The 19364-nt window shown below is 52.0% G+C and overlaps 1 protein-coding gene across 1 annotated transcript in view; it reads left to right on the top strand.

Annotated features, from left to right (window-relative positions):
- The window catches only part of TRRAP (transformation/transcription domain associated protein), an 89747-nt gene that overhangs the window by 29171 nt on the left and 41212 nt on the right, over positions 1-19364 (top strand). The window contains 19 exon segments of the mRNA XM_060405713.1: positions 511-662; positions 1121-1320; positions 2554-2771; positions 2874-3071; positions 3875-4135; positions 4616-4777; positions 6241-6337; positions 7635-7756; positions 8075-8245; positions 9636-9704; positions 12045-12098; positions 12230-12250; positions 13850-13969; positions 14206-14325; positions 14678-14842; positions 14939-15120; positions 15274-15472; positions 15906-16034; positions 18629-18895. Of these exon segments, the coding sequence (XP_060261696.1) occupies positions 511-662; positions 1121-1320; positions 2554-2771; positions 2874-3071; positions 3875-4135; positions 4616-4777; positions 6241-6337; positions 7635-7756; positions 8075-8245; positions 9636-9704; positions 12045-12098; positions 12230-12250; positions 13850-13969; positions 14206-14325; positions 14678-14842; positions 14939-15120; positions 15274-15472; positions 15906-16034; positions 18629-18895 (2907 nt within the window).

Here is a 19364-nt window from a genome sequence, read left to right as displayed (position 1 = left end):
CAGTAAGTACCTTTAACATTAGCACCTGAGCCGTTAAAGACTTGGAGTGTTTTTGTGTGTGATCCTGCCTTCCCTGCCTTCTGGTCCACCTGCAGGCTAGGATAAGACATGTATGAAGCTGGGTAGGTTTTCTGAAAAAATGAAGTAAACCCTTTTGGAAGAAATTAGTCAAACCTTAACTGAGACGACTCAGGTTCTAGTTTAATCCAGCAAATTTGCCACAGGAGTCCTGAGCTCACTTAATTTCTGTAATTTCCCATCGGCCTTTGAAGCACAAAATCGGTAAACCCCGCTTCACATTTCAGTTTGAGCCGCATCCGTTGCCTCCTCCAGAGGCATTTGGTGAAATGTTTCATTTGGTGAAACCTGCTCGCCTCTCTGCAGACCCACTGCTGTCTTTAAGGGTAGACGTGCATCGAGCTGCTTCTGGGTGCTGCTCGTGCCTCCAGCAAAGGCTTTTCAGAATCACGATTTCAGCACAAACCCAGTTGCTGTGCTGCTTCGCCACAGGCCATTGAAACGGCTCTAGACTGCCTGAAGAGCGCCAACACCGAGCCCTACTACCGCAGGCAGGCGTGGGAAGTGATCAAGTGCTTCCTGGTGGCGATGATGAGTCTGGAGGACAACAAGCACGCGCTCTACCAGCTCCTGGCCCACCCCAAGTATGCTCTTCGCGGGGACGGGCCGTGGGCCTTGTTTCAGAGCTTTAGGGGTGGGGGTGCCTCCCAGATCTCCCAGTGTCGGAGGTGTGTTCCGTCAGGTCAGGTCAGGAAAAGGACACGCTGTCTGCCCAGCCCTGCTTCTCTTTTAGAGAAAATGGGAAGATCTTGGGTGCTTGAGGGTTGGTCTCTCTCAGCTGCTGAATGTGCTGCCATTCATTCTGTGATGTCCCTCTGAGTCGTTGACCCGTGCTCACATTAGGGGACAGCACATTTGGTGTCTCTTGACCCGTTGGCTGGAGACGTGCATCGTGAAACTTGTCACGTTAGATTCCACGTGTTGCTGAAATTAAAGCAGAGAAGTCACTCAGGCCCGTGCAGCTGCACATAAGTCCCTTGTGATAGGATCGTCAGCTCTGGACTCGAGTGTGGTGACGGTGAATTTAATTGTTGTCGCACAGCTTTACAGAAAAGACCATCCCCAACGTCATCATATCACATCGCTACAAAGCGCAGGACACCCCAGCCCGGAAGACGTTTGAGCAAGCCCTGACCGGGGCGTTCATGTCCGCGGTCATTAAAGATCTGCGGCCCAGCGCCCTGCCCTTCGTGGCCAGCTTGATCCGCCACTACACGATGGTGGCGGTCGCCCAGCAGTGCGGTGAGTGACCCCAGACCAGCCGGGTTGAGGTCTTCAGGGACATCGTGTTTCACAGAAGCTGAGTTTGGCTGGTTGGTTTTGGACTGTTGTTTGCTGGTCGTCCACTCATTCCGTTGACACACAGAGTTGGTGTTCCAGCAGTAGGTGCTGTATTCGCTTGAAAATTGTCACCTGGTTTTACGTATAAAATATTAACACGGTAGGTTTAACGTTGTGGCCCTTTGTTTTTTGTTTCGGGGGCTGAGTACTTTTGGACCCTCTGCGTGTAGAGGGGTGACTGTGTGTGGTCCTGCCCCCTGCTGGCCCCCTGTCCCCGGTGGGGTTTGCCAGGCCCAGCCTCCATCACCGCTCGCCTGGGTCCCCCAGCCCCTCAGTCTGCTCCTGGACCCTCATCTGTGCCTTTCCCCTGCCTGGCCGCTCCCTACCTCTGCTCCAGGTGTTCCCGGGCTCTGGGTGCCAAAGGACCTATTCTGTTAGTGGTTCCAGTCCATTGCAGACTGGTGGTTTTGTAGAAGGCAGTGGAGATGTCACGGCACCCCCCGCTGCTGTTCCTGAACACTCAGCCTCAGTTTTGCAGCTGCTCCCAGACCGGCGCCGGTCGTGGGCATGACCTCTTGAGTAGCACTTTGTGTCCTCGAAACCTCTCACCCTGGTGGACAAGCAGTTTTCTCCCAACACTGCAGGACGCAGGACTCCCCCCCTTTTAAAATTCTTCCTGTCCAAACAGTCAACGCCGTACAGTTGGACACTTAGCTTGTCTCCCAGTGTTTCCCGTCTCAGTCACTCCCACCTCGCCTCGGGCCGGTGCCTGCCAGGTGTGAGTTGTTAGTGGTTGCCAGACTCTCCTGTGCGGATTGGATGCTCTTGCTTTTTCCTCTTGTGTGTCAGGAATGTCCAAAGCATAACCCACAGTCACTCCCACGTTGTGCCTCTTGTCCTGGGTAATGAGTTTTTTCAACGAAGAGACGTGATTACGGTCCTCACTTAAAACAAGTCTGTCTCTGAGCTGTGATTGAGAAACTCTGAAAGTTAACACAGTGTGATGGAGTCGGTTACATTATGCCTACTTAGTTTATAAATAATTGCGGTTTAACAGAAGTTGGTCAGGTACCAGGGTTGGCTTTTATTAAATTCCTAATCTCCAGGGCAGTGGGTAGTTTTGCAGTTGGAGGGCCGAGTGTGTCTGTGGCACTAAGTCCAGCTTTCCCGCCTGCTGCCCGCCTCTCCTCCCAGGCCCCTTCCTGCTCCCTTGCTACCAGGTGGGCAGCCAGCCCAGCACCGCCATGTTCCACAGTGAGGAGAACGGCTCCAAAGGGATGGACCCCCTGGTCCTCATCGACGCCATCGCCATCTGCATGGCATACGAGGAGAAGGAGCTCTGCAAGATTGGGGAGGTGGCCCTCGCCGTGATCTTCGACGTGGCGAGCATCATCCTGGGCTCGAAGGAGCGGGTGAGCAGTGCGGTCTGGCTGGGGCTGTCTGTGCCCGCGGGTGGCCGCGCTCCGCCGAGTCCTGGGACCTGGGAGCACACCGAGCGTGCGCGTCTCTTCCAGGCATGCCAGCTGCCCCTCTTCTCCTACATCGTGGAGCGCCTGTGCGCCTGCTGCTACGAGCAGGCCTGGTACGCGAAGCTGGGCGGCGTGGTGTCCATCAAGTTCCTCATGGAGCGCCTGCCCCTCACGTGGGTGCTGCAGAACCAGCAGACCTTCCTCAAAGCGCTGCTCTTCGTCATGATGGACCTGACGGGCGAGGTAGGCGGGGAGGGCGCGGCGGGGCGGGGGGTGGCCCCGGACCCCACCACGGGCACAGGACGGTCGTCCGCCTGGGCAGCGGTGAGTTTCAGGCGGTTCTGCAAGCGTGCTCTCCGGGAAGCTTAGATTTCGCTGCTGCTGTTGTTCCGTCACTAAGTCGTGTCTGACTCTTTGTGACCCCCATGGACTGCAGCAGGCCAGGCCTCCCTGTCCTCGACTGTCTCGTGGAGTTTGCTCAGATTCACGTCCATTGAGTTGGTGTTGCTAGCTAACCATCTCATCCTCTGATCTTGCTACAGCATCGTAAATGAAAGGACAGATCACAGCCCTCAGGTTCTCTTTCTCTGAGACTCTAAATATGGGTCAGTCTTGATAACAGTCACTTGGCAAAAGACTTTACCCAGTGGTCCGTGAAGGGAGAACTACTTCTCAGTCCTGCCACAGATTAAACAGTTCACGTGCTGCAGAAGTTCCTGTAGGAGCCGTGTTCTTCATGAACCTTTGTATGCGTGTAGCACAGACAAGTAGAAGATGGTGGGCGTCGCCTGCTTAAATCTGTTTGGTAAACACAAGGACCAAGTCTAGATCCATATTTTCTTCCTGAATGACAAACGATGTCTAAGCAGCAGGGCTAGCTACCAGAGTACCTTGAGGACAACACGAAGCAGTCTTAACGCCTTAGCTGGTGTGTGAGGGGCGTGGGCCCCCAGCGACAGCGTTTGGGGAGGGCAGGCAGGCATGCAGACGTGGGTGCTGTGGGCATCAGCGCCCGTCATTGGTGCTGAGGAGTCCCTGGCCTGCAGGTTTCCAACGGGGCGGTCGCCATGGCCAAGACCACCCTGGAGCAGCTTCTGATGAGGTGCGCGACGCCCCTCAAGGACGAGGAGAGGGTGGAGGAGATCGTGGCGGCCCAGGAGAAGTCCTTCCACCACGTGACCCACGACCTGGTTCGGGAGGTCACGTCCCCGAACTCCACCGTGAGGAAGCAGGCCATGCACTCGCTGCAGGTGCTGGCCCAGGTCACCGGGAAGAGCGTGACCGTGATCATGGAGCCGCACAAGGAGGTGAGGCCTCGGCCACCGGGCGGAACCTCCGCAGACTCTTTCTTCCTTCAGGTTTGAGTGTTGATGGTACGGAATCTGGCGTTTTGTGTCCAGTGAGCTAAGTGCTGTTACCCGTGCTCGTTCTGACCTCAGGCTTGCAGACGGCAACGTGCTTATGTTAATATCTGTTTCAGTGACCGTCAAGGGTAGGGGCTAGTTTTTGGGCCTGATGAGCACAACCTGGTCTCATCTTTGTTTTGGTTTTTGCTGTTGTAAGAGCGGCTGCTCTGGACCCCAAGGAGTGGAATGTGTCTGAGTGCATCTCTCCACGATCCAGCATTGGCATTTGAAGCAGCTCCTCCCTTTCCTAACTGAGGGCTGTCTGGGATAGCTTGATCTCAGTTACGGTTTTCAGGTTGCTAACTGGCTTAGGATCTTGCGCTGAGGTGTTTGCCTTTTAAGGGGCGGCAATCAGGGGTGCCTCCTCCGTGTCTCCCCCAGGTCCTCCAGGACATGGTCCCCCCGAAGAAGCACCTGCTGCGACACCAGCCCGCCAACGCCCAGATCGGGCTGATGGAGGGGAACACGTTCTGCACCACGCTGCAGCCCCGGCTCTTCACCATGGACCTCAACGTGGTGGAGCACAAAGTGTTCTACACCGAGGTAGGGACGCGGCGTGGCTGGGGTCACCCGCGGAGCCTGCAGGGAGCCTGGGGCGGGGGAGGAGGCAGGCGTGTGTCTGAGATGGCCAGTGAGGTGGGGGGTTGCTGAGTCCTTGGAGCTCCGTTAGCCTTCTCGGGGAGCCTTGCTCTTCAGGATCGTGAAGTGCATTTCAGAGCCGAGACTGCACCTCCTCCTCTATCACTCATGTCAGCGGGCTCCCCGTTTATGAGGTTTATCAGACTTGAGTGTGCCCTGCCCTGTTAAGACCTCACTTCACGTGAGCGCCCTTACCTGGTTCCAGCAGTACCACATGAAGTACAGAGCCTGCGCACTCTCTTTCTGAAGGTGCCGGACCTGAGCTTTAGGGTTGGTTAAGCACCCGGAGCCCCAGAGCAGGCTAGCTGGAGAGCCTAGGCTGGAGCCGCCGCGGTTGTATTAGAACCTGGCCTCTCATCACTGCACTGCCTTGCTGGGCTCTCATTTTGTTTGGTGGACTTGACTTGCCCCTTGACCCCAAGATAACAGGCGGTGGAAGATGGCCCCTTCCGCGTGCTTGTCACCATCAGTATTACAGTGTGGCATGGTACTAGACAGTGCAAAATAGGAACGCAACTATAGATGCAGTCAAATCAGAGACAGCAGCTTAGACTCAATAATGGGCTGTGGATTAGCCCAATCTGAAGTGGTTTCAAGATGTGACTTATTCTGGAGGCATTGTCAGACTAAACTGAGCTAGAAGTCATAAGGAAGCGAGTTCTTCCTTGTCCACACCAAGTCTGCATTTCCAGCTATGAAAAACTTGCCTCTAGATTCTTTAAGTCCCTTGTTTTTACTTGGACATGAGGTCATTGATTGTGTGCTCTAGCTTTTAGTTATTTTTTAATACCTTGGCTATGGCCCTTAGGTAAGTTGTCCAGGATGTCAGTAGAAGGGGAGAGTAGTAATAGAGCGCCATATGCAGTATTTTAGGCGGCAGGTATATAAACATGTCCTGGTTTGGTGAAATGTCTGCAAGGCTAGCTGCTGGAGTGTCTGCATTATATAGTGTTTCCAACAAAATACTTCCTTCTTAGGCTTCTGTGTGCTTGAAAAGAAAGAAAAAGTATTACTGCTCAAACGCTTGAATTACAGCGTGTTTATTTCTTGGGCCTTGGCCCACGGCATTGGGAAACAGCTCTGAACAAGGCATTGTCCCCCAATTGTGGAATTTGCGTTTAGAGAGAGTGATCCTCTGCGTAAAGAAAAAGCATGATGGTATCAGAGCCGATGAGAGTGCCAAAGAACTTATTTCACAGAGGTTGACTGAGTTTTGCTTTAGAATAAGGAAGCCCAGTGACGTTGTGATACTTAAGTGCTTCAGGATTTGGGTTTGGTTTGTTAATTGTGTTGTATGGTCACGTCCTCTTACTTGCAAGGTCTTCACAGTGCGAGCAGGCCGAATTATGTCATTCTGTCTCTTGCAGCTCCTGAACTTGTGTGAGGCTGAAGATTCGGCTTTAACAAAGCTACCCTGTTACAAAAGCCTTCCGTCACTTGTCCCTTTACGGATTGCAGCCTTAAGTAAGTTCACGTAAATCTGAAACAGGTCACTGGGCGCAGAAGTGGAGGGGGACCGATGGCCCTTTTTTGGTTGTCTGATTTTTCTGACTCTCTGTGGCCTCTAAGGGGGAATAAAAAAAAAATGTTGGTGTATTTATCAGGCTGCATAATGAGATGTCATTGGACTGTGTAGATTTCTAGGATTTAAGTAATTATTCTACTCTCTAATAAACTGGATTTTACTGTGTTGTAAACTCTTTGTAGCTCTCTTATGGGAACTGAACATTTCTCTAAGGTGTGTCTCTAATTTCCTGGTTTAAGAGTGTTGCCACACCATTCACATCTTGCCTTTTCATCTGAATCAAAGTGTTTAGGTCTTTTTAGACTTTTTAATGATTTAGGAGCATTTGAGACTCCTGCTGTCTCTGGGCTTTCGTTAAGAATGTCAGTCTTCGTTGTTTAGCACAAGAATTGTACATAATTTAGGAAAATACACTACTTGCCTTCATACTTAGAAACAGTCATTTCCTTCTTTTTGATAAATACCTAGTGGTTATCTTTGTCTCTTGTTGACTTTTACACACTTAATGACTTGATGAAATATTGCCAGAATCCTCCTTGAATTAGAGGTAGAGGAGCAGAGAGGCAGAACTTGAGGATGGAGCCCAAGACATGGCAGGCCAGAGTCGGGGGGGATGCAGGGGGCCTTCTCGCCCCTCCTGTTGGGGCTCCTTTCCTTGGGGCACCCCTCACGCCTTTCACACGAGCTAGAACATTACTGCTTAACTAACCTGTAACATACAGGCTCAAGTTACGTCCTCTGTCCTGAGAATGTTTGCATTTCAAAGCCTTTGACCCCCCTGCAGGTTGGGGCGTAGATAATGGGGAGACACTGAGCTGCGTGTCTGTCTCCTCGGTCGCCAGAGCCTGCGGCTCCGCCCTCAGTGTTAGCGCAGTGCACGTGCCCACGGGTCTGCCGTGCCCTTGCCTGCGACGACATCTTGGGGGCAGGGTGTCGCTGGGGACCCCTTCACCCTTGTTTTCACATTGTTTTTCTTTGCACCCCTCCATTTATCTGGACAATAAGGTTGATCGTGGGCTTTCTGGCAGGCTGTTACCTTCTTAGATGATAGCCACCCATAGATAATAGCGGCCCTGTGAGTAGAAGGCCACGCGTTCTTTTGTCTTGCATGAAGCTGGGTCATTAGGAGAGTTTGGTGACCCACGTGTCTGTTGGTTGGTAAAGCCTTTAGATGAGGATGTTGCTGTACGCTTTTCAGGTGAATGATGAAAATCATGTTGATTTCTCTCCTTAAAGATGCGCTTGCAGCCTGCAATTATCTTCCTCAGTCCAGAGAGAAGATCATTGCTGCGCTCTTCAAAGCCCTGAATTCAACCAATAGCGAGCTCCAGGAGGCCGGAGAAGCCTGCATGAGAAAGGTGAGTGGGGCTGGGTGGATGGGAGGTCCACACTGAGCTCGTCTTGCTGACCTCGTCTGTATCTCGGGAGTCTGCCTGTGGGTCATCCCTCCCCGGAGTGTAATAGCATCTCTTCCTATTCCAGAGCCAATCTGAACCCTTGAAAAATTAAACAGGAATGCCCAGCCCTCCTCATTTCCTCATAAACTTGTGGGATATGTTTGGTTAATACTGTGTTTTCCCAAGCAAAGCAGAGACTTGCTGCTAGATTCAACTGTGAGTTCTGGTCAGTATGAGCTGTACTCCGGCATCTTCCCCCCGGCCTTTCTCTGTTAACAGTTTCTGGAAGGCGCCACCATAGAAGTTGACCAGATCCACACCCACATGCGCCCGCTGTTGATGATGCTGGGCGACTATCGGAGCCTGACACTCAACGTCGTCAATCGTCTAACCTCGGTGACCAGGCTCTTCCCAAACTCCTTCAATGACAAATTCTGTGATCAGATGATGGTAAGCCCGACATGTATGATGAAACTGAAAGGTTAAACTTGTTTAAAAAGTGAATTACACACTTAAATGACTTACAGCTCCGAAGGTGTGGAGGGTGTACTATGAACAGCCTCCCTCCCATCCCCACCCTCCAGCCTCCCAGCTCCTCTTCCGGGAGACAGCCAGCGGGAACAGTCTCCCGTGCGTCCTTCTAGAGGCGGTTCCCGTTTGTCATGGGACATACGTCTCTTCAGTTACTTCCCACAAAGGGAAGTGGGATCCATCCGTCCTTTCTTTTTATATTTACCGTCCCGTCATTCAGATGGGTATGTGAAGCGCCTCTTCACCCTTGTCTTACGGCCGCATAGTGTTTCGTGGCGGGGACGTGCCAGACTCTCCCGCGTCTTTCCCTGCTGGTGACCGTCTGGGTTGTTCCCAGTGTTTGGCCTTTGTCGACAGTGATGCAGTGAAGAACCTGTAAGGGCTTTAGAAACCCTTTTGAGTTTTTACAGTTAGCAAGGAAATAGCTATGCAAATAAAAGATCTGTTTGAAGAGTGTGTAAACCCGAGGAGTAAACAGATGAAGGAGTTTCAGCTATTAACTTCATTTTGCATTCTGTAAATAAACATTTATATATAATTTGTTAACTTTACGATTTTGCAGTACGTTACTGCAAACATGCATGTTTTTTATGCAGCTTCCAAGCTTCACATGCTGGTTTCTTTGTGTCTGTAGATACCAAAGAAATGAACCATGGCCCAAATACCTAACTGGGAATTGATTGGTCCTAAAATTTTTAAGTGATGCCCTAATAGTAGAGTGTAATGTAAGTGAATTCTCCAAATTGCAAGGCCCCTTCCCTTTAAGCTTCCATATATGATACAGATATGTACCTACCGGTCTACACGCATACGACCTGGAATGCTCTTCCCTCTGCCTCCGGCCTGGCCGCCTCTGCGGGGCCCTCCTGTAGCTGCTCTTGGCGCCTGGCAGATGCCTGAGTTTTACCTCGTTTCCCCTGCTGTACACCGGAGCTCCACAGGCTAGGGGTGCCGTGTGCTTGCTCGCGTCTCTGCCCCGACGCCGAGCCTGGCTGCTGGCTCCGGGTAGACTCGGGGGACCGCCACGGCACAGAGTAACAGGAATACAGGTCCTCTTGTTGGAATGCCCGGTTGCAAGACATCTCCTGTGGTATCAGGGCAAATTCAGCCTTCGTGTTTATAGAACATGAGCAAACATCAGTTACTCTCATCACTCATTTGGCTGCTCTATGTCAATAATTAGAAACACTGCCGTTCTCATGTTGAGTAGGTTGGGAATTGATCACATATAGGTTTTCTCCTGTTTTGGAATTGAGATGCTCCCGTTGTCAAGAAGAAAATGCCTAAGGTTGTATTTTTTTTTCAACAGCAACATCTGCGAAAGTGGATGGAAGTGGTGGTCCTCACCCACAAAGGGGGCCAGAGGAGTGACGGAAATGTGAGTGACTCGTTTGTTTCCGGGGGCAGCCCCGCCGCCGGGCACTGCCGTTAGTGATGCGAATGCCGGAGCCATGCTCTTAATTAAATCCCGGTCAGAAGTTTAGTTGTGTGTGACTCTAGTCCATGTAACCTGTTACACATATTTTGTTAGCATTACATTTTCGCTTTTATTTCTCTTACATTGAACGTTCCTTTTTGTGTTCCTTTAAAAAAATCTCCCTTTTGTGCACTTTAACACGATGTTTTTGTTGACGAGAATCCTGGGAAGCTTGACGTGTTAGTCTTTCACTTTTACTAGCTTTTCTTTAAAGTGAATAGAGCGTGCTTTCTGGACGGTTCTTGGCAGCTGTCGTTTGCACGGGGTGTAGTGCTCAGCTGTTTCCACTGCTTTCTGCCCTCATTGCCTGACAAGCTGAGCAGAGGTCTTAGGCCTTCACACAGCACCGAGGAGAACGTGATGAAGCGTCACGTGAATCCTGGCACGGGTGTTCTTGAGGTCTGAATCCCCCACCCCCGTTGTTTGCCCAAAGGCCAGATGGCCCGTACTTCAAGACGTAATTTTTTTACAGTTTTGAGGGCAAACCACTCTAGTTAAATCTTTTAAAGGATCCGATGTGGGTCGCTAAAGACTTACTTTGTTACAAATGAATGCTTCTTGCTGTTTTTGACTCTAATCTTATTCACAGATGTTAATACTCTTTTAAAATATCTTTTAAAAGTTGATGGCCGTCCTCTCAGTGGGCTGTGTTTCCACAAGCTCCTGTTCCGCCCCGTGGAACTGCAGCAGTACCCTGATGAGGGGTTCCCGAGCTCTGCAGAGGCATCATTAGCGTGGTGTTCCGTGCTCCTGTGCTGCCCGTTGGATGCCGTGTTTCATCTCAGCTTGCGTTTTGTTTATTTTGGCTTTATTATGCTTTGTGTTAACCATTCTACGTCAAGGTGTTCTTTTTACGTGAGTCTTGTTTCTTGCTGCTTCTAAACAGCCAACAAGCAAAACTGAACCCGGATTGTAAACTTTCTTTAGGAGTGTTAAACCATCCATAACCTCTTTTGAAGGTTTGTTATTTGTGTATATAGGGGGAAAAGCCCCAGGAAATCCTCATGGGGGAGTCGCGGAGTGTGTTTGAAAACCTTAAGCTCTTGGGAGTAGGCATGAGTGCCTCTATACTTCTCTTCCCCAGCTCTCATCTGTTAGGTGTTTTTGCTCTAAATTTTATATTTGCTTTTACAGTTAGCTGTTAATACTCTGAAACTTACAGCCAATGTTACAATAAACGTTAAAGCCCTAGCAGGTAGATGAACGACTTCCGTTAGACCAAAAAGATCCCAGAAACTTTCCCTGAAGCTTACATGCGATGGGGGCCAGTTGCACAAGGGCTGGGGCCATGGGTCCTGGGAGTTGGTTAAGCTCCTGCTGAAGCCTGTCGCTCAGCAGTGAGCGTGTCCCCGAGAGCATCTCACTGCTGAGGGAGTCACGGCTCTGCACTCAGGGGCCACGGTGTTTGGGGTCCAAAGCAGAGAGGCTGTGGTTTCTGGCGTCAGCCCAGAGCGAAGCTTCCTTTCTGCTCTTGAACCCTGATGGTTTTCAGTGGGTGCTCCACAGATTGAGGAGCAGTTTATTTGGTTGGATTCCCAAATATCATTGCCCAGCTGAGAAACTGTAACTGACGATGTGCTAAAAGTTGAATAAAAATAATCATTCCCCATGATATCTTTACCCCTGATGATCCGAGCTTTGCATCATCACCACATTAGGAAGGTTTGCCTGTTTCGCATTGAACTTACAGGGGAGAACTCGTGACCACCTGTTACACACACATGCGCAGGCACACAGACAGCTTCACTTCACAGGATAACCCAGATGTCCATCCAGTGGGTGGTGTCAGGGCCTGTGGCTTCTTCTGAGTGTGCAGGCCTGAAACATGCCTAATTGATGGGGATTAAGCCCCAGCTTGAGCGGGGAAAGAAGTTTTTTTTTAAATGTCTTGGCCCTCACATAAAATCTTGATTGATGCTAAACAGAACAGTTTTTTAAAATGTATTTGCATACAGCAAAGTCTTACAGTTTCTCCCCCGGAACAGGAATTCCAAAACTCTTTGTTTGTTAAATTTAGGGAAGAGCACACTCCCCGTGACACCGCCGGAGGGGCTGTTTTGGCCTCTGAAGGGCGGAGGTGTACGTTTTGCTGTTGCGCGTCTGTTACCTGTTGTGTGCTTTCTTGACAATTGTCTTCCCTGTCTTGTTTCCCCCAATAACCCCGACTGTGTTTTGAGTGTGCGGAAAGTTCTGTGTAAATAACATGAATAGAAAAAAGATGATTTTCCTCCCCATCCTCAGGAGAGCATTTCAGAGTGCGGGAGATGCTCCTTGTCTCCATTCTGTCAGTTTGAGGTGAGAGCAACCTATTAACAGTCAGTTTATGACTTGCACTGTGAAGAACAGTGTATATATTTCCTTTTCTGTTCTGTTCTGTTTACCTTTGCGTTGCCTTTTTTCATGCTGTAATTTTTGTTTTGGTTCAGCCTGCCGTGGAAGGGGTAGAGGTGAGAACCAGTGGAGGTGCAGGAGGGGTTGTCGTCGTCCTTGGTTTTGCCGTGGCTTGTGGTTCTGTGGTGGACGGAGTGTGTCGTGCCTGAGTGCAGTGAGCGTGCTTGTCTGTCTGTGGCGGGCCTGTGTCGGTCCCACCGTTGCCGTGAACTGTCCGGGGGCCACGCATGCTTCCCGTTAGGACCTTTCTGAGCCGGTTTCTAAGTTCTTCTGTTGCCTACACGCTAGAATTGCCACATCTCAATTTTTCTGATTCGCTCGGGTTTTTGCTCTCATTACCGTTTGTATGAACTCACACATCTAACAACCTCTTGAGAGGAGATACGGACCGCAAAGAGTGCAGGAGGCCTGCTAGAAGCTGGGAGGCATTCTCATTCCTTCTTGCACACGTCTGACTGAGCAGCTGCCTCACACGGCCCTGCCCGCGCCCCGTCCCCCACGTGTGTCTGCCGCACACAGCGCCCTCGGGTGGGCCCAGCGCTGTGGCCTGGGACGGGGGGTGCAGCCCCGCGCTGGCCTCTCCTGTAAAGTGGGGGTGGTGACGCCTGTCGTTCCCGCCACCCCTCCCGGTGGTAACGTGAAGGCCAGCAGTGGTTCTGTGACAGGGCTTTGAAAACCAACTCCTTGGAGAGGAAAGTGCCATTATTAGAAGGTTATTCGACCTTGAGGATCGAACTAACTTATTCTGCCCCCAAACTCAGAAACACTGGAGATGGGCACTCCAGGGGAGGCCGGGGGCGACACTGAGCTGACGCTTCTCATTTCTGACCCGTCTCATGTTTGGCCTCTCGGCTTAAAGAGGCGTTCTGAGCGCGCTCTCCACTGCTGCCGGGACCCGGTGCCCCTGACTGGCGCTTACCATCCCCATTTTACTGCAGTGGGGTCTGGGTGCCTGGCGCCCCCCACCCGCGAGGGACATCAGGGCATCTTCTGCCCCCGTGGCCCAAATGGCGGACCCCAAACCGTGGGAACTGACGCCGAGAACACAAAGTCGGGGTGACGGGGATTGGTCACCGAGCAGTCTCCTTTTCACGTGATTCTGGGGAGCAGTTTGTCAGCTTTGTTTTCAGGCCTGCTTGACAAATTCTTAGTGCCACAGTCAGTCATTAATTTCCGCTGATAGTTTATTTCCGGGGTAAAGACTTCCCGTATGTTTTGAGGACTTTGTGGCTGAGTTTTAAGGGCAGAAGAAGTCTGTGCCCTGGAACCTGCTGCACCGGGGAGACCCCGTGAGGTCACGGCCACGTGGGGGACTCTACTGCTCAGGCCACGGGCACGACCCCCTGCCCCCGAGGGGGCTCACCTCGGCGGCCCGAGAGGCCGCGCCCAACGCTGGTCAGTGTACGTGCAAGGGGACGAGGCACTATCGCCAGGTGTGCGGTCCCCTCCCTCCGCTGGCAGAGCCCAGGGCGGGTCGTTTCCTCTGGCCACAGCTGGAAGCTGAGGTTGGTGAGTTGTGGCTTTTTACATGTTAACTCTGCTTCTGTTGGCGAGCCTTGCGAGCGTAGTAGAGCCTAGCAGGGTCTGTATGAGGTTGACACCTCTGGCTGGCACGATTAATTGGCCTGTTTCTAATTTCTGGCTTTCTCCATTAGGAGATGAAAATCTGCTCTGCCATCATAAACCTTTTTCATCTGATCCCAGCTGCGCCCCAGACTCTGGTCAAGCCTTTGCTAGAGGTCGTGATGAAAACCGAACGGGCCATGTTGATCGAGGTAAAGGCCAAGCTCGGGCTCGCCTCGTTCTTGCTGCATCTTTGACGGGGAGTGTTTTCAGTGTCATGCTTCAGCTGGGTTAATCTAGCAGAGGAAGGTGTGGAGTGTTCCTATTGGCTTGTGGTGCGTGCAGTCCACTCACGAGGGGAGAAGGCGCACACGGAGCCACCGGTGGTCGCTGGACCAGAGAGACCTCAGAGCCCCTGACGATGCAGGCTTCACCGCATGTCTTCCAGGCTGGCAGTCCCTTCAGAGAACCTCTGATCAAGTTCCTGACGCGCCACCCCTCGCAGACAGTGGAGCTGTTCATGATGGAGGCGACGTTGAACGACCCGCAGTGGAGCCGGATGTTCATGGTGGGAGCCGGGCTGGGACTGGGTGCTGCACGACAGTCTGAAATTTGTAGTTGACTGTTGAGGTTTTATTTTTCTCTGATATAATTTGAGCATTAGAAACATTGTCGTGTCCTGCTGAGAAAAGCTCAGGTCCTGGAATCCTTTGCAGGACTTCGATCGTAATGGATAATGAGCTGCTCTAATTATGAAAACCAAGTGTCTAAAAAGCACTTTCTAAAGAGAGTGCTTTTGTAGTCTTTTTTTTTTTTTTTTAATTCTACCTCGAGATTTAGGAAGAACCTTAGGGTTCATATCATCTAAAATAGTTTGTGGGATTTGATTAGCTTAAAACAGCTGTTTGTTTTGTTTCCAGAGTTTCTTAAAACACAAAGATGCTAAACCTCTTCGAGACGTGCTGGCGGCCAACCCCAACCGGTTCATCACGCTGCTGCTGCCCGGCGGCACCCAGACCGCAGTGCGCCCCGGCTCGCCGAGCACTAGCACGCTGCGGCTGGACCTGCAGTTCCAGGCCGTCAAGGTAGTGCGGCTGCCCGCCACACGGCTGGTGCCCTGAATGTGCCGTCGGGACACGGGGAGAGCCCCGCTGACGTCCTCACCGTCTCCTCTTTGGCAGATCATCAGTATCATCGTTAAAAATGAGGATTCCTGGCTGGCCAGCCAGCACTCCCTGGTGAGCCAGCTGAGGCGCGTGTGGGTCAGTGAGACCTTCCAAGAAAGACACCGGAAGGAGAACATGGCGGCCACCAACTGGAAGGAGCCCAAGCTGCTGGCCTACTGTCTGCTGAATTACTGCAAGTGGGTGCATCCGGGGTCTGGTGCCCCGTGGGCTCTTCCTGAGCTGTGGGTCGCGGGGGTCCCTATGTGTGTAGGCATGGCCTGTGGCTCTGAGCAGCGGGAGGGCAGGTCAGATGTCCCCGGCAGTTACGGCCCTCTCATTCGAACACGCAGGAAGAATTACGGAGACATCGAGCTGCTGTTCCAGCTGCTCCGGGCCTTCACCGGTCGCTTTCTCTGCAACATGACCTTCCTAAAGGAGTACATGGAGGAGGAGATTCCCCAAAACTACAACATCGCCCAGAAACGGGCCCTGTTCTTTCGCTTTGTGGACTTCAATGACCCCAACTTCGGAGATGAGCTGAAAGCCAAGGTGGGTCCTTCCGTTGCTGCAGGAGAATCCGCGATGCTTGAGCTCGTTTTCCCGGGAGCCAGGGCACTCTGCCCATGGTCTGCTGTGTCTTTCCTGGCATTGGAAGAGCAGTCTGGGCTGTTTAGGAAGGAGGTTTCATTGTTGAGAAACGTGAGGCAGGCCCAGCTGTGAACCAGCGCTGACGAGTGGTGTGTTAGCTCCCTTGTCTCTATAAAGCAGCTTGTCTGAGGTGAGAAGAGCGAGCGAGTCTGCTCTTTGCCTCAGGTTGTTCACCTGCCTCTGCAGGTGCCACCGGCAGGAAAGGCAAGATTGCTAGCTGCGGCTGACTGAGCTCTGCCCGCGCGCTGCCGCGTGCCCGAGCGGGCTCTGCCTAGTGAGAGAGCGCGTGCCTGGCTTTGTTTTCCTTCTCCTTCATTTTAAAATTTTTTTGTAGGTTCTGCAGCATATCTTGAATCCTGCTTTCTTATACAGCTTTGAGAAGGGGGAAGGAGAGCAGCTCCTAGGACCTCCCAATCCAGAAGGCGATAACCCCGAGAGCGTCACCAGTGTGTTCATTACCAAGGTGACGTCACGAAGCACGCACAGCGTGGGAGGGGTGTGTGTGTGTGTGTGAGATGGGTTCATTGCAATAAAGTGATGTCACGGATCACACCAGTGTGGGAGATGTGTGTGTGTGATGTGTTGTTGAAATAAGGTGATGTCATGAACCACACACAGCGTTGGGGGGGGGGTGTGTGTGTGTGTGATGGATTCATCGAAATAAGGTTATTTCCCTGCAGCTTTTATTTTTCATGATTGCATTCATTCTTACTAGTGAACTTAAGGCAGCTTCACTGTGGAATCACTTTGCGACATTAATAGGTTTCAGTGGGAAGCAGAATATATCCCATTGAAAATTCATATGTCGTGGTTGTTTGCAGAAATTCCTGTTGCTGGTCAGCAGTGTTTTCATGATCTATGTACGAAAGAATACTAAGAGCCAGTGAGAATGTGAGACTGGACCCAGGTGCCACCGTGGCCCTTTGCTGCCAAGTTCATGAAACGCTGCGGCAGTGGAACGTCTGGAATTAACTTGGGTCTTGGCTCGTGCACAGTGGTGTTTGCAGGTTGCACGAGTGAGGCTTTGGGAATCAAGTGTTCACTTGAGAATTTCCCGTGGTGCTCTTCACCAGCGGATGCGCAGTTTGCGTTGAGGTGGTTGGGCCGAGTGTCCATCCACGGCTGGCGGTTGAATGCTGAGACCGTGGGCCTTCACTCATCATGGGCCTTCACTTCATTCCTTGTGCGGCCCATGAATTACTGCCCTTGGGAAGAAGATAGTAGGTTCCACACCCCCTGGCCTGGGGTCCAGGTAGAGGGGAGGCTGTTCACAGGATACGTGGCCAGGCTTTCCGTAGTCTTTGCTGCTTAAGACAGGCATCCTGCTGCAGTTTTGACCCTAGCTCCATCCTCCTGGGGGAGTGAGAGCTGAGTCCAAGCAATTGTTTTGGCCCACATACTGATACATGCCCTGTGCTGGGCAGCTGTGGGGAGATGGAGACCCAGACTCGGGCCCTGCCATGGGCTGCCACCAGTGAGGGGTCGGGAGTTCAAGTGTCGATGAGGATCAATGGTGCGGGGCAAGCTGGCACCCCCGGGGAAGGGCCTCTGTGAAGCCGTAGATCCAAGGGAGGGAGTTGGGGCTAAAGGGCCCCCGATGACAATACAGCTGTTGTGGAAGGCTTCCGGCGCAGGTCTTCCGAGAGGCAGAGGGTTGTGAGGGTTTTTACTGGACCCTGTAGTCGGTCTGTGTGACTCCATTGAGGCAGGTAGCATTTTCCTCCGTGTACGTTTTTCTTATACCCGTGAAACACATGTAGGAATTTGTCAGACCCTTGATTGTATGGAAAAGTGTAACTTTTTTAAGAACAGAGAATTGGGGAGTAGGTAATATTTTCTAATAATACTAAAAAACAAGTTAATAATTAAGGATTGACTAGGAAAAAAAATAACTCAGTTACTTGGAAATTGAGAAACGTGATCGTGAATCCCCCTGTGTGGGAATGCTTGGACCCCTCTGTCCCCTGTGTTCCAGGGTCCCTGCTCCCTCTTCAACACTGAAATAAATTCAGCAAGTTTGTAATACGTACATAATAAAGGAAAATTGATGTGATGTCATTGAGTCCATGCCCATAAAGCTTAATGCTATGTGTGTAGAGGGTACACGTGTTATGAGTGAGTGTGTGTGCGTGTGTGCTGAGGCGTAGACTGCCAGCTGCCCCTTGAGGAGGTACAGAGGTAGCAGAATGTTATGTATATAAAGGGTATGTGGGTGTGAGTATGTGCGTGAAGGCATAGACTTGTTGAGTGACCTTTGGAGGTTTATGTATAGTTTGCGTGTGTGTGTGTGAATGTGTAGACTTGTCGAGTGACCCTGGGATGTACAGAGTGATATGTGTATAGAGGGTATGTGCATGTGAGTGTGAGTGCGTGTGTAAAAGCGTAGACTTGTCAAGTGACCCCTGGGAGGTTTTTGTATGGAGTATGTGTATGGGTATGCGTGCATGTGTGAAGGCGTAGGCTTGTGGAGTGCTCCTGGGAGGTACAGAGGTAGCAGAATGTTACATGTATACAGAGTGTGTGTGCATGTATGAGTGTGTTTGTATGTGTGTGAAGGCGTAGACTTGTGGCGTGCCCCTGGGAGGTATGTGTCCAGAGTGTGTGTGTGTGCCTGTGTGAAGGCATAGACTTGTGAGTGCCCCTGGGAGGTGTGTGTCTAGAGTGTGTGTGCCTGTGTGAAGGCGCAGACTCGTGTGCCTTTGGGAGGTGTGTGTGCACGTGCGTGCGTGCGTGCGTGAAGACGCAGACTCGTGAGTGCCCTGCGAGGTATGTGTACAGTGTGTGTGTTGCGTGCATGTGTGAAGGCTTGTGAGTGCCCCTGGGAGGTGTGTGTCTAGAGTGTATGTGTGTGTGTGTATGCGTGTGTGAAGGTGGAGTCGTGAGTGTCCCTGGGAGGTGTGTGTGCGTGTGTGTGAGTGTGTGAAGGTGCAGACTCGTGCGGGCCCCTGGGAGGTGTGTGTCTAGAGCGTGTGTGCATGTGTGAAGGTGCAGACTCGAGCGAGCCCTGCGCGGCAGGCGTGGCAGAACCAGCAGCGGCCCCTGTGCCCGTGCCCTCAGGTCTTGGAGCCCGAGAAGCAGGCAGACATGCTGGACTCTCTGCGCATCTACCTGCTGCAGTTCGCCACGCTGCTGGTGGAGCACGCGCCCCACCACATCCACGACAACAACAAGAACCGCAACAGCAAGCTGCGCCGCCTCATGACCTTCGCGTGGCCCTGCCTGCTGTCCAAGGCCTGCGTGGACCCCGCCTGCAAGTACAGCGGGCACCTGCTGCTGGCCCACATCATCGCCAAGTTCGCCATCCACAAGAAGATCGTCCTGCAGGTACTGGCAGGGCCCCCGTCCCCCTCAGCACGCACAGCCTCCTCCTGGTTCATCGTCTTCCCCGGTGCGTGTACAGATGCTTCTCTTGCCATCGTCTTGGGACAGTGGATCCTCCCCCATGATTTGTTCTCGCCCTTCCTCCCACTCCTGCTCTGTCTGCTCCTTCCTCTCAGCCTTGCTTTTGAAGCAATACGGTGTCTGCTTCATCCACCTCCTGCTCCTCTGCCTGTTGCTGAAAGTGTGTCTGTCCAGGGCCCCAGCCCACTCGTTAGCTATGGCCAGATAGCGGGCACTCATCTCCTGACCCTGTCCGGCTGGACCATCTCGAGCACGTTCCTGGTGTTGCTCAGTGGGTTTGGGCCTTGATGTCACGCAGCCTGGGTTTCTCCTGCTTATGAGTTCCGTGACTCTGACCAAGCTCGTCCCTGTCTCTGTGTCAGAGTTCACTGTGATCCTGCGTGTGAGCACC

The sequence above is a fragment of the Ovis aries genome, chromosome 24 (assembly GCF_016772045.2).
Source record: "Ovis aries strain OAR_USU_Benz2616 breed Rambouillet chromosome 24, ARS-UI_Ramb_v3.0, whole genome shotgun sequence".
NCBI classification, from domain to species: domain Eukaryota; kingdom Metazoa; phylum Chordata; class Mammalia; order Artiodactyla; family Bovidae; genus Ovis; species Ovis aries.
Note: the sequence above shows the minus strand (reverse complement) of the source record. Positions and strands in the feature narration are given on the sequence as shown.